Below are 12,673 nucleotides of genomic sequence, written 5' to 3' on the forward strand. Positions count from 1 at the left end.
TCCCCAAGGACCTTTTACATGCTTCTAATTTGAAGCAAATGGAAAATTCAGATAAATGATAACAGGATATAAATTCAGTGAGGAAGAATATATGCTCCATTTTCTTTGCAGCAAATGTAGCTCTCGTTTTCCTTGAGCTTTACGGTTATGCTGAATCCAATTAAAAGGCAAACTTTTTCTTTGCCTCTCAAAACTAAATGATATGGTGTAGATGTTTTATTAACCGGAGTATTGTATATTTGTCGCCAGAGACATTACCTGGAAAATACGGCATTTCTTGCTCCAACAGGTCAGAGTAGATGTTTCTTATTAAATTTATTTAATCTATCTGGAAACTTAATAAACTATTTTTATAAAACTGTCCCCATATTTGCTATTTCAATTGCAAAGGAAGGAGTAAGATTCTTTTTTATTTATTTTTTTATTTTATTTTATTGAAGTCTGTACTTGTTCAAGTAAGGAGGGCTTCTCATTTTCACAGGTACAGATCAATGCCTGGAAATCTAATTTGTGTGTTTATGGTATGCAATAACTGTATACAATATAGAATTACTAACTGCATTATTTATTGCATATATTTTGACATTAAGCTGGATGCATGAAATTGCATAAATGGCAAACTTTGTTCCATGTGTTTATTCTCCTAATATTGAAGTTAGCTCTAGTTTCCTAAGGGGTTGTGCCATGATAATATTAGAGAATAAAATGCAATTTCTTTGTATTTCAATTACATTACATACTCCTGTCTCCAGATATGTATTGATTAGGTACCTGTTTGTACAGGTAACATAAATAATTGCTTTTCTTGGTTCTTCATCTACAGTTGAGAGAAACTGCGAAGCACCCATGAGCCAGACTAAGGAAGATGAGTCAAAGGACTCCAGGAGAACTGAAGAGAGAGCAGAGCACAATGCTGGAGAAAGAAGTGAAGATTTCGGGGAAATGGTGACCCAGGAATCTGTTGAAATGAGCCAACAGGAAACTATTGAAACTGAAAATGAAGAAAGTGAAAAAAAGTGTGGAAAAGGTAAAGTGGTACTCCTATGAAAGAAAGATTATATCCCAAACCTGTATTAAATGCCTCTGGCATGAACAATAACTTTTAAATAAAACCCTACACCTTGCAAAGATAGGCAGAAGTACATACACTAGCACCTGACTTTTTCATTTTAGCCTGGGAATTTTATTGAATTTTGATGGTGGATAGACCCAGCCTTTCCATACAACTCCTGAAGCGATACAGAGTTTTTGGCTGACTTAAGAACTGTGTCAAACTAGCAACTGTGAACCTGTATAGTTTTATTGAAACTTGTGATGGCATTTACTTGTGTTCAGGACAGCCACAAGCAAAACATGACAGGGAATTCAGGAGAAACAGAAAAATAAGAGACACAAATGTCTGAGTTGTGTATCTTATTATGTTGTTCTGAAATTAGATACAGAATCCTCATGTGGTGTATATATTCATCTGGGTTTTGTTCCTTGTTGAACACTTGAGGGGTGAAAAGAAAGAAAGAAAGATAGATCTACAATGTTCATACAAAAATGTGTTTGCATGTACACCAAATTGGGAAATTTCAGAAACAACTTCTTAAAAGCATATATAATATTATTTTTAATGTCTGAGTATCTGAGTAGACTGAATGAAATGAATGAAGAAAAAAAATTTTTCATGTCAACAATTTTTCTCTTTACAGGAGATGTAGATAAATCAGACACTTTTCCAGTATATGATGGGCTTATGTTTTGTGCAAGCAGGAATACTGATAGAATTCACCTCTATACAAAGGTAAACCTGAAATATGCCTGTTTATTATCATTCTAAAATAACAAAGTAAAATGTTGTCCTATGAGATGTGTACGTATACTTTCATTTGTTATTCTTTATATATAAAGACCAGTGGTTTTGTATTAGCTGAAATGTACAAAAATTAGGTAGTTTATCATTCTAGTTCTTCTCAGTGGAATTAAGTAATAATTCCCTAGATACAGAACTTCTAACACTTCTCTTAGCTTACAAAATGGAGCTAATACATTTGCTGTATGCTCAGATCATCCGTTAGAAATGCAAGTGATAATTGTTTAAGATTTCTTTTTTTATTATAGTGTCTTATCACAAAATATTTTTGATAGAAGAACATCAAAACTAAAATAAAAATGACAGTGAATCCTGACAGACTAAATAAATAAAATATTGTCAGCTACATTTTCAAAAAGCTAGATGTTGGTGCTGTGTATAACTGGGTACCTTCCCGAATAAAACACATTGTCATTAATCTGCAGTGGTAATGGGAGTGCAGAAATGAGCAGCTGGTAATTTTCCAGGTCATATTTCAAGGAAGTGTCAGAACTTTCCAATTCCTTCTTTCAAGGGATAGAAAAGTTCCCTGAGAAGATTTCTTCAAAGCTACTGAAGGAGTCGGTGCGTTCAGGTGCAACTGCAAAGCGTCACAAATAGCCGAGGACAAGTCCTTGAGATAATACATTTTTATTAGACTAACTGATACAGCCAGGAAAAAGTTAGAAAGAGTGAGCTCTTGTATCTGAAAACTTGTTTAATATAGTTAAAATGTACACTGCTTCCTACCCTCACACGTTTTATTCAAAGACAAAGATGCGTTTTGGGTGGTATTTGGGCAACTGCATATTGGTCTGGGTTGGTTTTGGCTTGGGTTAGAGTTCCCTTATGCCAGAGACTGCACAAAATCGTTCTGCTGCACCGTGAGACGCTGGCGAATCCTGCTTTCGTTCCTTCTCTCAAATGTTTGCGAATCATCAGTAAGTTCCTGGGTCATGTGTACCCAGTGGGACCACTTGTTTATTAAAAATTATATGGAAGAGAACTTGTTCAGACATTTGAAAAAAAAAAAAAGTTAAGTATAATAAACAATGCTCTATTTGAGATTCTGATTTTAAATTGTAATGAAGTGACATTCTCCAGTCTACAATCATTCAGTTCCCTGGGAAATTCAGTCAAGAGGATTATAATTTCAGTTTCTTAATTAGTACTTGCAAAGAAAAACATTCAGATATATTAAAAGTTAAAATTTTCACCCCGTTTACTTTTAGATTTATTAATGTGAATCGTATTTCTTGCATCTGTGCTGTTATCATATGTCTGTGGCTTATTCTTTGCTCCTGGAAAAATCTCACCTTGAGGGACTAAATTTAGTAGGAAGGGAGGATAATTCACTTGAAACTGATAAATCTTTTTTCTGTATTGTGCTACATGACATCTGTAAACAAAACTGTTTGCTTGTCTAGGATGGTGAACCACTGAATCATAATTTCATCCCATTGGACATACAGCTGGATAACTGGGAGGATTTACCAGAAACTTTCCAGCAGAAACAAAATCGTTTATTGGTAAGAACAAATTCTACTGGTAATATAATATTTAATGTGGAGGGGTTTGACTTATTTTTTCTAAAATAAATGCGGAACACTTCCAGGCCTTGGGATCTAGGCACAGTTTCATCAATACAAGCAGATCTTATAAATGTTGATGAGAATATTAATTATGCAGTCTGTTACTTTGGCAAATTATCATGCCTCCTGTTAACATTTCGGTAGATGGAATCAACCAGGCATCATTTAATTTCTCACGTACAGGATTAGTAACTAAGATTCGTAAGTCAACAAAATAGCATTTTAAAGGTTATGAATTAAACGGGGCACATTAGGAATAAGAATGTGCTAGACTGTATCAGAGCTGCGGTTCTGAGCAGGGCCCCACTCTCACTTCTTCCTTCGGCCCTCTAACAACGCTCAGAGCAGCGTGGGGCACAGCTCTCAGAATCACAGAATGATACGGGGTTGGAAGGGACCTCTGGAGATCATGTAGTCCAACCCCCCTGCCAGAGCAGGTCCATCTAGAGCAGGTTGCACAGGAACACGTCCAGCCGGGTTTTGAATGTCTCCAAAGAAGGAGACTCCTGCACCTCTCTGAACAGCCTGTTTCAGAGAGGTTGTTTCGGTAATAAAGATCATGTCCATAGTGGTGTTTGAGGAGAACATTAATGCTGTAAAACCAAGTACTCGAGTAAGGAAATCCATAATTTAAATTTGATGTGCAATATTATCTGCTTAACATAGTTTTGTTAACTGTTTTCTCCATTTAAAGAGAAATATAATTTGGAAAATCAGATTCTGTTGTGTGGGAGCAAAACGGATTGGTTTTGGTAGGTTCTCCGGCAAGGCTGGAACATAGATTTGTAAGACAGATACCTGGCTGATTGAGCCAACAGTTCTGCGAAGCAGCTAATGAGAGGGTAACACAGCTGTTGCCAAAGGATTTCAAAGCTATTTGCTAGACTGAAAAGACAAGTTAAGAATCCCCTGTCTGTGGGCATCGAGTGGCGCTGCCTTATGGAACATCCTGTCCCTGTCCCTCAGCCTTCTCCTCTAGGTTAGAAGATCCATATTAGTAAATGTTCCCAAAAAGAATCAGGGAAATACCTTCTTGTTTCTGTTTCCATCCTGCCATTTCATTGACTTCTTTCTTGTTGCTACGAGTCTGAGGAAGTGAGACTCATCTGTACACTTTTATATTTGCCGTGCAAAAATACTCCAAGGAGGAAAAGAAATTCATTGCCATGTCGTAATGTTGAAGTCTGGAAGTTTGTTCCTGGATAAAGCTGAAGTCACAATTAAGCCCGCGCTGCACAACGTGTTTATTCTTCCTGTAGTCTGTGGTCAGAAACAGCACGATACTGACTACTATAGGTAGTTGCAAGTCAGTGAGGAAAAGAGTGGAAAAAGGGGAATGGGACAAAAAACACCAAACAATCCACTCGTTCTGTTGTCATATTATCACTCCCATTTATTTTCCATTGTAGAGATGAGGATGGGATGAAATAATTTTTCCCCTACACACCTCCTAAATTCCTGTGTAGGAACAGGGTTTTTTCCCTCACTTGCTCACTGTTCTGTGGTTAGAGTTGTTGAGAAAATCCATTGATGATACCAGTCCTGTCAGTTTACAGCTTCAAAAGTTGTTTGGGGTTTTTTTGTGGCTTTCTAGCATGTAAAAAACTAAGATTCAGTGCCAGAAATTAAGTTCCTCCGAGCCTCTTTATTTTATTCTACTTTCAAATTCTAAATGCGAAATAAGAAAAGGCAATCAATATTCTGCTATATTCTCTATTTCCACTCTGAAATACTTTGTTAAACAGTTCATCGGTTTTTCCTCCGGACCCTGTGGTTGTGTCAATATGAGATTGCTGTAAAAGAAGATGAATTGCAGGTTAAACTGCTCAAAACTAATGCTCTTTGAGTATTTTGACGGTAAAGCACATCTCTACTTGCTAGTCATGGCTCTGGTGTGCTGTGCTGAACAGTGTCCTGCACAGCAAAGAGGATGGCAATATTGCCGTAAAAACAGGTGCGTGGTTGAGATAATTTGGTGATCTGATTTCTCACGTCATTAATCGCTAGTTTACTATAATAATTTTTATTATGTATGTTTTTCTGGCACTGCACTATTGCAAAGGAGTGTTGTAACCTCAAAGCGAGTACGTCAGTGATTCTGTTAAAATTTTACAAATTGGAAAACTTCTGTGGGAAATATGTAGTCAGATTGAACAGCTCTTCCCATTTACCTGTAGCTTGGCCTTTCACGCTGACATCAGGGGCCGTAACACTGCATCCGCTGTTAAGCCTGGATCCATCAGAAGGTTAGAGGAAAGGAGGAAAGTGGTCCATAAACCCAATTAAATATGCCATTCAAGTAACAGGAGCAAACTTTCCTTTTCTGGGAGGCCTGGTGCAAGAGGAAAATGGCTGCTGTAAGAAGAAAACTCTTTTTCATGTCTGTTTTACCCATCAGCAAAGCCTTGCTTAGACAAGAAAGGCTTTATCAAGAAACCCTTCTCCTATTGCTATACCTTAGAATGGTAAAGGTCATTTGTGGCCTTATTTTCTACCTTCTGGATCAACACACCTATCGTAGGAAACCCATTATTTTAGATAATGCCAAAGCTGTCGGAATTCTTCAGCAGGTGGCGGGGGGGGGTTGCAGCTTGTGTGAAAAATGATCCAAAGGGACTATCTCTGATAATACCAGCTGTTTTCATCCGGTTTTGAAGGTTTTAATTCATAGCGCTCTGTCACTGCAATTAAATAGTTCTGCGTAACGCCTGTCGTGCTGCTGACAATGGCCTTTTCCACCAGATACTGAGGTTTGTGAAAGAGTGGAGTCGTCTAACAGCAATGAAGCAGAGGATTGTCAGAAAGAGCGGTCAGGTATTTTGTAGTCCTCTTCACGCTGCCGAGGAGTTGTCTAAAAAGCAGTCAGCGCTCAGCAGCACTAAAAGGTACGTGGCTGTTAACGGTTCTTCCTCTTAACTAATTGCTGCGGGAGGTTTGATAATGTTTAAGGGTAACTTCCAGTGGAATGATGCTGAGACTGTAGATGGGTTGCTGGATGATGGCTTGTCACATCGTGACAGACCTCGTCAACCAAGCACGTCAGTAAACCTGCACCGTGCCCCTCTCAGCAGCTCTTCTGGCTTCGCTGAGCCGCTTATTTGAACATCTGGAACTTTTTGAGGAAAGATCGTGACCTCAGGGACTCAAAATTAAAGTAAGGTCAAAGAATCTTGTTGTTTTCCCCACCTGGAAGCAGGAATAAATCATTAGTTGCCGTCGACGCTATAATTCTTTATTCATAATTCACAGCCTGCTCCAACCCTTTCTGATAGTCATTTTTATTTAAGCAATTCTGTTCTCTGTGGATGATATTTCTCAATGCTGTTGTTTTCCTTGCCGGGTGTCACTGAAAAGAGCTAGTGTTTAATCCTTGTTAAAATCTAAATTTACCTTTTTTCCACTTTCTTTCCTTTTTTTGATACGCTGCCTTCCCTCACAAACATTTGCAGCATCGGTGTTGTCGTTGCCCTCCACAAAACTTCTCCCGCGTTCAGGTTATCTCACCGAGGTGTCTCTGCAAACTGCCCGAAACCTTCTCATTCCTCTCAGTCCCTCCTGTTAAATTCCCCAGGGCGGCTCTATTTTGGGCGTATGTGAGAATTCAAGTAAATAAATAGAGTTTGTAATCCCGGTAATAGAAGGAGAACCAGCAGGTAGTTAAGTGTTTCCTAAGCTGTTGCTGGATTGTTTTATTCCATAAAAAGTAGGAAAAAACTGGGTTAGAAAATCTGCTGAGACCTACAGCTGTCTTCTAAGGCATATATAGGGTTTGGCACCTATCTGAATACTGGTTTTTGGAAGAATGATCAGAGCGAAGCGATTCTAAGAGCCGTGTTGTTTGGTATGCTTTTCCATTAAAGAAGTGAGTTGAAACACAAGGAACGGAGCACGGAGTCCCTGAGAGCTTGGAAAGCTCCCTGGATTAGCCAGAGTTTCAGTGAGACTTCACCTAAGGAAACCAAACAGCTTTCATATTTCCCCGTGGGGCAATATCAAATTGCTCTCATTTTCATATTGTTACATCCAAACAACCCATCCGTCTGCCGGTAAGAGCCGAATCTTGTTTTAGGAAAAAGAAGTATTATGAAGTATGTTTTCCCAACCTTTGTTCATTTCTCATCCAGGAAATGGGGGATGTTTTAAGAGAACATGCCGTCCCACTCTTGCTGCAGCCAAGAGTTGAATGTTCTTCGGGAGAGATTGTTCCCTTTGTAGTATATTGACAGAAATGTGAATTCTTGTAGGTATGTGACCAAGGAGGACGTAGCAGCAGCCTCGCTGAGCAAAGCCAGCAGCAGCGGGGGCAGCGTGCGCCTCATCTCGAAAGAAAGTGAGGTCTGTCTGAAGAATGAAAGCGCTTCTATTGAACAATCGGGTCATTCCACAAAGTAAGTTTATTAACACAACGAGGTGATTAAGCTGCTTCTCCACTTTTAAGGTAGCAAAATTATTTGCTCTGAGTTATTTGCTGTTTACCTCGCTGAAGTGCAGTGTTTAGATAAGAAACTTGCTGTAGTGCTAATGAGCTATGTTTTATTCTTCTAACAATTTAGATTATGTCTGTTGTCTGCTGATATAACTACTAATTAACTGAGTCTAATTAAAATGAAACAAGAAAATAGTTACATGATTCAGTGCAAGAAAAAAAGAACGCTAGCTTAGGCCTGCTTGTGAGGTCGACGGCAAATTGGGGAAACCAAATTTTCTTCTATTCTGCCTCAAAATTTAGAAAAAGGGAGAAGAGAATGTGAAAATTCTAGACAAGAAATGCCCTTTTATAAAATTTTATTAAAAATGCAGTGTGTATCCTGCCTGGAGGGAAGCCTCCTTTAGGGCAGGAAGTTGATAGGTAGCTTTGAAAGTCACAGAGAGAAACCAGGATGTTTTCTTGGACTTTTTCCTTCTGTTAAAGAGGGGGCTGTGAAACGTTTTACATTTGTATGTGTGCCTGCCTGACAGAACCCACCATTTCTCTATAAACGCAGCATTATTGCAGCTAATAATTCAGTGTACATGCCTAAATGTAGTAAGATGAGCAAAAGAAAAATCTGTCATGTTTTATATTAAATCTATATAACATCTGTCATATATATATATATATCATCTGTCAATGTTACCTTATCAAATTACGTTTAAATGGAAATTAAACCAAGTGGATGATTTGCCCTGTGCAGGTATCAACCTGAGCAAGGTATTTCGGAGCATAGATGTTATCTAATGGAAATACACAGCGCTTAGAAGAGAAACAAACAAAAACCAACCGAACAAAATCCAGCTGAACCGTTTGCTGAACGCCTCTATTAACAGCTGTGCTTTGGTCTCTGCAAACAGGTTGCTTTTGGAAAATGAAAAAGATCTGTCACCTCTTCAGCCCGAGCAGAGGGACGCTGAAGGCTCCTCCCCGCCCAAGGGCTATTTGCAAGCCCTGGACAGCCAAGGGAACCCGCTCTGCCTCAGCTGCCACCAGCCAGCGGCGCGGTCGGAGCCAGGCTGCCGTGCCTGGGACACGCGATTCTGCTCTCACGCCTGCCAGGAGGACTTCTCCATTCGCTCCAGCCAGAGCTACCTCAGGACTAAAGTGTTTGAAATCGAACGCGGCGTTTGCCAGTTTTGTAACCAAAACGCCCAGGAGCTTTATCTCAGCATCAGAGACGCGCCCAGGAGTCAGCGCAAGGAACTGCTGGAGAGCTCTTGGATGTCTCACCTCCCGCTCGGGCAGGTAACGGTACCGGGTTTGAAGCAGAAACAGCTAATCCGTGTAGTCCTGTCGCAGAGAGTTCAGAGAAATCCCAAATGCTCTTCTTACAGGTTTAAGATGGAAGGTTAACGTAGCACCAACAGAATAAGAAAAAACAACCAAACCAAACCGAACCGAAGACATCTCAATGTCTTCTAACACATTTTTCATCTCCACAAGGGACGAGCACCAGAATTTGATTCCTTAGGGATGTAAATATTGCAGCTGGTTGTGCCTGAAATGCACTTTATTAATGAACTTTATGGTTATGAAACAATTTAGGAATGGACGTAGTGTAGCAGTACTAGCTTATTCCGACTTCGCAGGATGTTTGGTAGGAGCTTAACAAAAGCCCGTTGTCGCAGCTCCTCTCGGTATCGCCTCAAAACGCGTTACAAACTCCCACCGTTCTTCCGTGATCCTGGTTGATTGATCGCTGCTTCGCTGACGTGAAGGCAATGGAGCAGGGAGGGAGAACGTTCCTGCATAAAGTGGGATTTTTATTCAGGAACTAAAATACTGTTTTATTTTCTGCTGCAAAGTTTAAATTCTGCTTCAGAAGTTACTGTTTCCAAATTGTTTAAATAAGTTCTGCAGACACCCATTGAAACTTGCCAAGGAAAAAAAGTCATTTACTGTCACTTCTCGTATGTGTGAGATGGGCTGTGTCGGTTGCAGCTTTTTAAAACAAGGCGGTGCACGCGGAAAGACGGAGCCGAGAAGCCCTGCAGCCTGCGGAGCGAGCGCGGCTCCACGCTGTGTCCACCTTACCTTTGGAAAGCCGACACGGGGCTTGAGCATCTCAGGCGTCTCAATGCTCGTTATTACAATTCCCACTGTCTTCACCAAAAACTTAAAATGACAAATCCCTAGTTGGGGTCCCCTTCTTCAAGCTGCTGCACGTTTTTTCACTTAGAATCATCGAATCATCCAGGTTGGAAGAGACCCTTGGGATCATCGAGTCCAACCATCTACCCTACTCTACAAAGTTCTCTGCTATACCGTATCCCCCAACACCACACCTAAACGTCTCTTAAACACATCCAGGGATGGTGACTCAACCCCCTCCCTGGGCAGCCTATTCCAATGCCCGACCACTCTTTCTGTGAAAAATTCTTTCCTAATATTCAGTCTAAACCTACCCTGCTGGAGCTTGAAGCCATTCCCTCTCGTTCTGTCATTAATTACCTGTGCAAAGAGACCAGCACCAACCTCTCTACAGTGTCCTTTCAAGTAGTTGTAGAGAGTGATGAGGTCTCCCCTCAGCTTCCTCTTCCTCAGACTAAACAGTCCCAGCTCCTTCAACCGCTCTTCATATGATTTGTCTTCCAGGCCCTTCACCAGCTTCGTTGCCCTCCTCTGCACTCGCTCCAGCACCTCGATATCTCTCTTGGATTGAGGTGCCCAAAACTGGACACAATACTCGAGGTGTGGCCTCACCAGTGCTGAGTACAGGGGCACAATCACCTCCCTGTTTCTGCTGGTCACGCTATTTCTAATACAAGCCAGGATGCCGTTGTCTTTCTTGGCCACCTGGGCACACTGCCGGCTCATATTCAGCCGCTTGTCAATTAGAACCCCCAGGTCTCTTTCTTCCAGGCAGCTTTCCAGCCACACTTCCCCAAGCCTGTAGCAATGCATGGGGTTGTTGTGGCCCAAGTGCAGAACCTGGCACTTGCCCTTGTTGAAACTCATGCCATTGATGTTGGCCCAATGATCCAATCTATCTAGGTCTCTCTGTAGAGCTTCCCTATCCTCCTGGGAATCAACACTCCTGCTTAGCTTGGTGTCATCTGCGAACTTGCTGATGATATGCCCTATGTCCTTGTCGAGGTCATCAATGAAGACATTAAACAGAAATGGTCCTAACACTGAGCCCTGAGGCACACCACTTGTGACCGGCCGCCAGCTGGATTTAAATCCATTGAGCACCATTGAGCACTTGTGTAGCTTTGGTTTTAATATCAGCACTTGATTCTTTGGTCTTGTGGTAGAACACACACGTAGTTGGAGAAGGAATAGCTAATGCTTCCCGTGTTGTGTCCTTCATTGCTGCAGCTGAATGAAATGATAAGGAGCCCGGCAGAAGGCCAGTTCTGGCAGGTGGACCACATCAAGCCCGTCTACAGCGGAGGAGGACAGTGCTCCCTGGAAAACCTTCAGACACTGTGCACGCTCTGCCACAGAGAGGTCAGTGGGGTGTAGCCAGAAACCCTCTCCCAGGCGGTGTCGGTTGATGGTGGGCAGCAGAAGCCCATCGCTGGGCTCCTCCTCAGCCCTCTGCTCCCGGGCTCTCCATCCCACACCGCCAAGGTGAAAGGTAGCACTGAACGGTTACCGTGCAACAGTTTCCTCAGGATTTGGGAAAATGTCACCTTAATAAACATTTGCATTTTATTACGTTGTCCGCTGCAAAATGAGGCTGAAGTTTAACTGTGCGCTCATGCCTTCCGCGGAGCACGCTGCTGCCGCGTGACAACACTTACTGACCAGACCTGTCTTCCCCTTCCCAGAGAACTGCCAAACAGGCCAAGGAGAGAAGCCAGCTGAAGAGACGGTCCGTGGCCACAAAGTACGGCTGCGACATCACAAAATTCTTCGTGAAGATGTAAAATGCAATATGCATCCAGTGACAGGGTAACTCAGAAACCAGTGGAGTTACAGTGTCTTCCTCCTGCACATAAATCCTTGTATCACGCTGTTGGTAGAGGGAAGAATGTACGGAATTAAACCTAAGGAATCACTAGTAACACTGATTGTCGGAGGGGCTTGGGTGAGTACATCCAAGGTATTGATCATGGTTATATTTTTATGACCCGGTGGTTTAAAGCTAAATTTCTGCGTGTAACCTTAATGCCATTTTGAAGCATTAGTGCTTTCCTGTTACAGTGGTGTTAGACCTGCAGGAATTTGAGGAAGTTTGTTGAAACTTCTGTTGGTCTTAACAGGGTTCAGCTGTACTGGGGACACTATAGACCAAGAAGGTAACTTAGTTCAAATTCTTTTCTTTGTTCACGTATCATAATTACGGCAGAAAACACAGGCTCTGACATCTGTTGTGACAAAAATAGCACAAGTGAGTGAGTGATTGGTCTCTTCTAAAACTGCCTCGCACCTACAAACCTTCCATAGCAGCCTCAGCGTGCTCTGATCAGCCCGGAAAGGCCGACTGCTGGCACCAGGCCTGACTTACAGGACTGGCATTTAGAATTAATGGCTGTGGAAATCTGTTTTTATGTAAACCAGCTTGTATTAAAACCTTACTCATGATAAGGAACAATAAATATTACCAATTATGTCATCAAAGGTAGTTTCTGGGGAATGCTGGAGTCCCATTCTCCATTATAAGAGTGCAGAGATGCTGGTTATTTTGGACTGTTCATGTGGCTTTACAGTTACTTCCAATAAACACATTTGGGTTTCTTCCCCGTGCTTTTTTTTTTTTTAATTCTTTTTCTGTCTGAATGCCGTAAGGCAGCAGTAAGTGCTGTCACACTACTGGCTACA

The 12,673-nt window shown here is 41.5% G+C and overlaps 1 protein-coding gene across 1 annotated transcript in view; it reads left to right on the forward strand.

Moving 5' to 3' along the window:
• ZRANB3 (zinc finger RANBP2-type containing 3) overlaps positions 1 to 12,596 on the forward strand; it is a 47,550-nt gene extending 34,954 nt beyond the window's left edge. The window contains exons 13-20 of the mRNA XM_074145400.1: positions 824 to 1,027; positions 1,698 to 1,789; positions 3,265 to 3,366; positions 6,172 to 6,314; positions 7,674 to 7,817; positions 8,761 to 9,148; positions 11,225 to 11,356; positions 11,680 to 12,596. Of these exons, the coding sequence (XP_074001501.1) occupies positions 824 to 1,027; positions 1,698 to 1,789; positions 3,265 to 3,366; positions 6,172 to 6,314; positions 7,674 to 7,817; positions 8,761 to 9,148; positions 11,225 to 11,356; positions 11,680 to 11,778 (1,304 nt within the window). The 3' untranslated portion in view covers positions 11,779 to 12,596. The remainder of the gene's footprint in view (positions 1 to 823; positions 1,028 to 1,697; positions 1,790 to 3,264; positions 3,367 to 6,171; positions 6,315 to 7,673; positions 7,818 to 8,760; positions 9,149 to 11,224; positions 11,357 to 11,679) is intronic.
• The last annotated feature ends 77 nt before the right edge of the window (positions 12,597 to 12,673 follow it).

This window comes from Numenius arquata, chromosome 3, assembly GCF_964106895.1.
Source record: "Numenius arquata chromosome 3, bNumArq3.hap1.1, whole genome shotgun sequence".
Classification (NCBI taxonomy): domain Eukaryota; kingdom Metazoa; phylum Chordata; class Aves; order Charadriiformes; family Scolopacidae; genus Numenius; species Numenius arquata.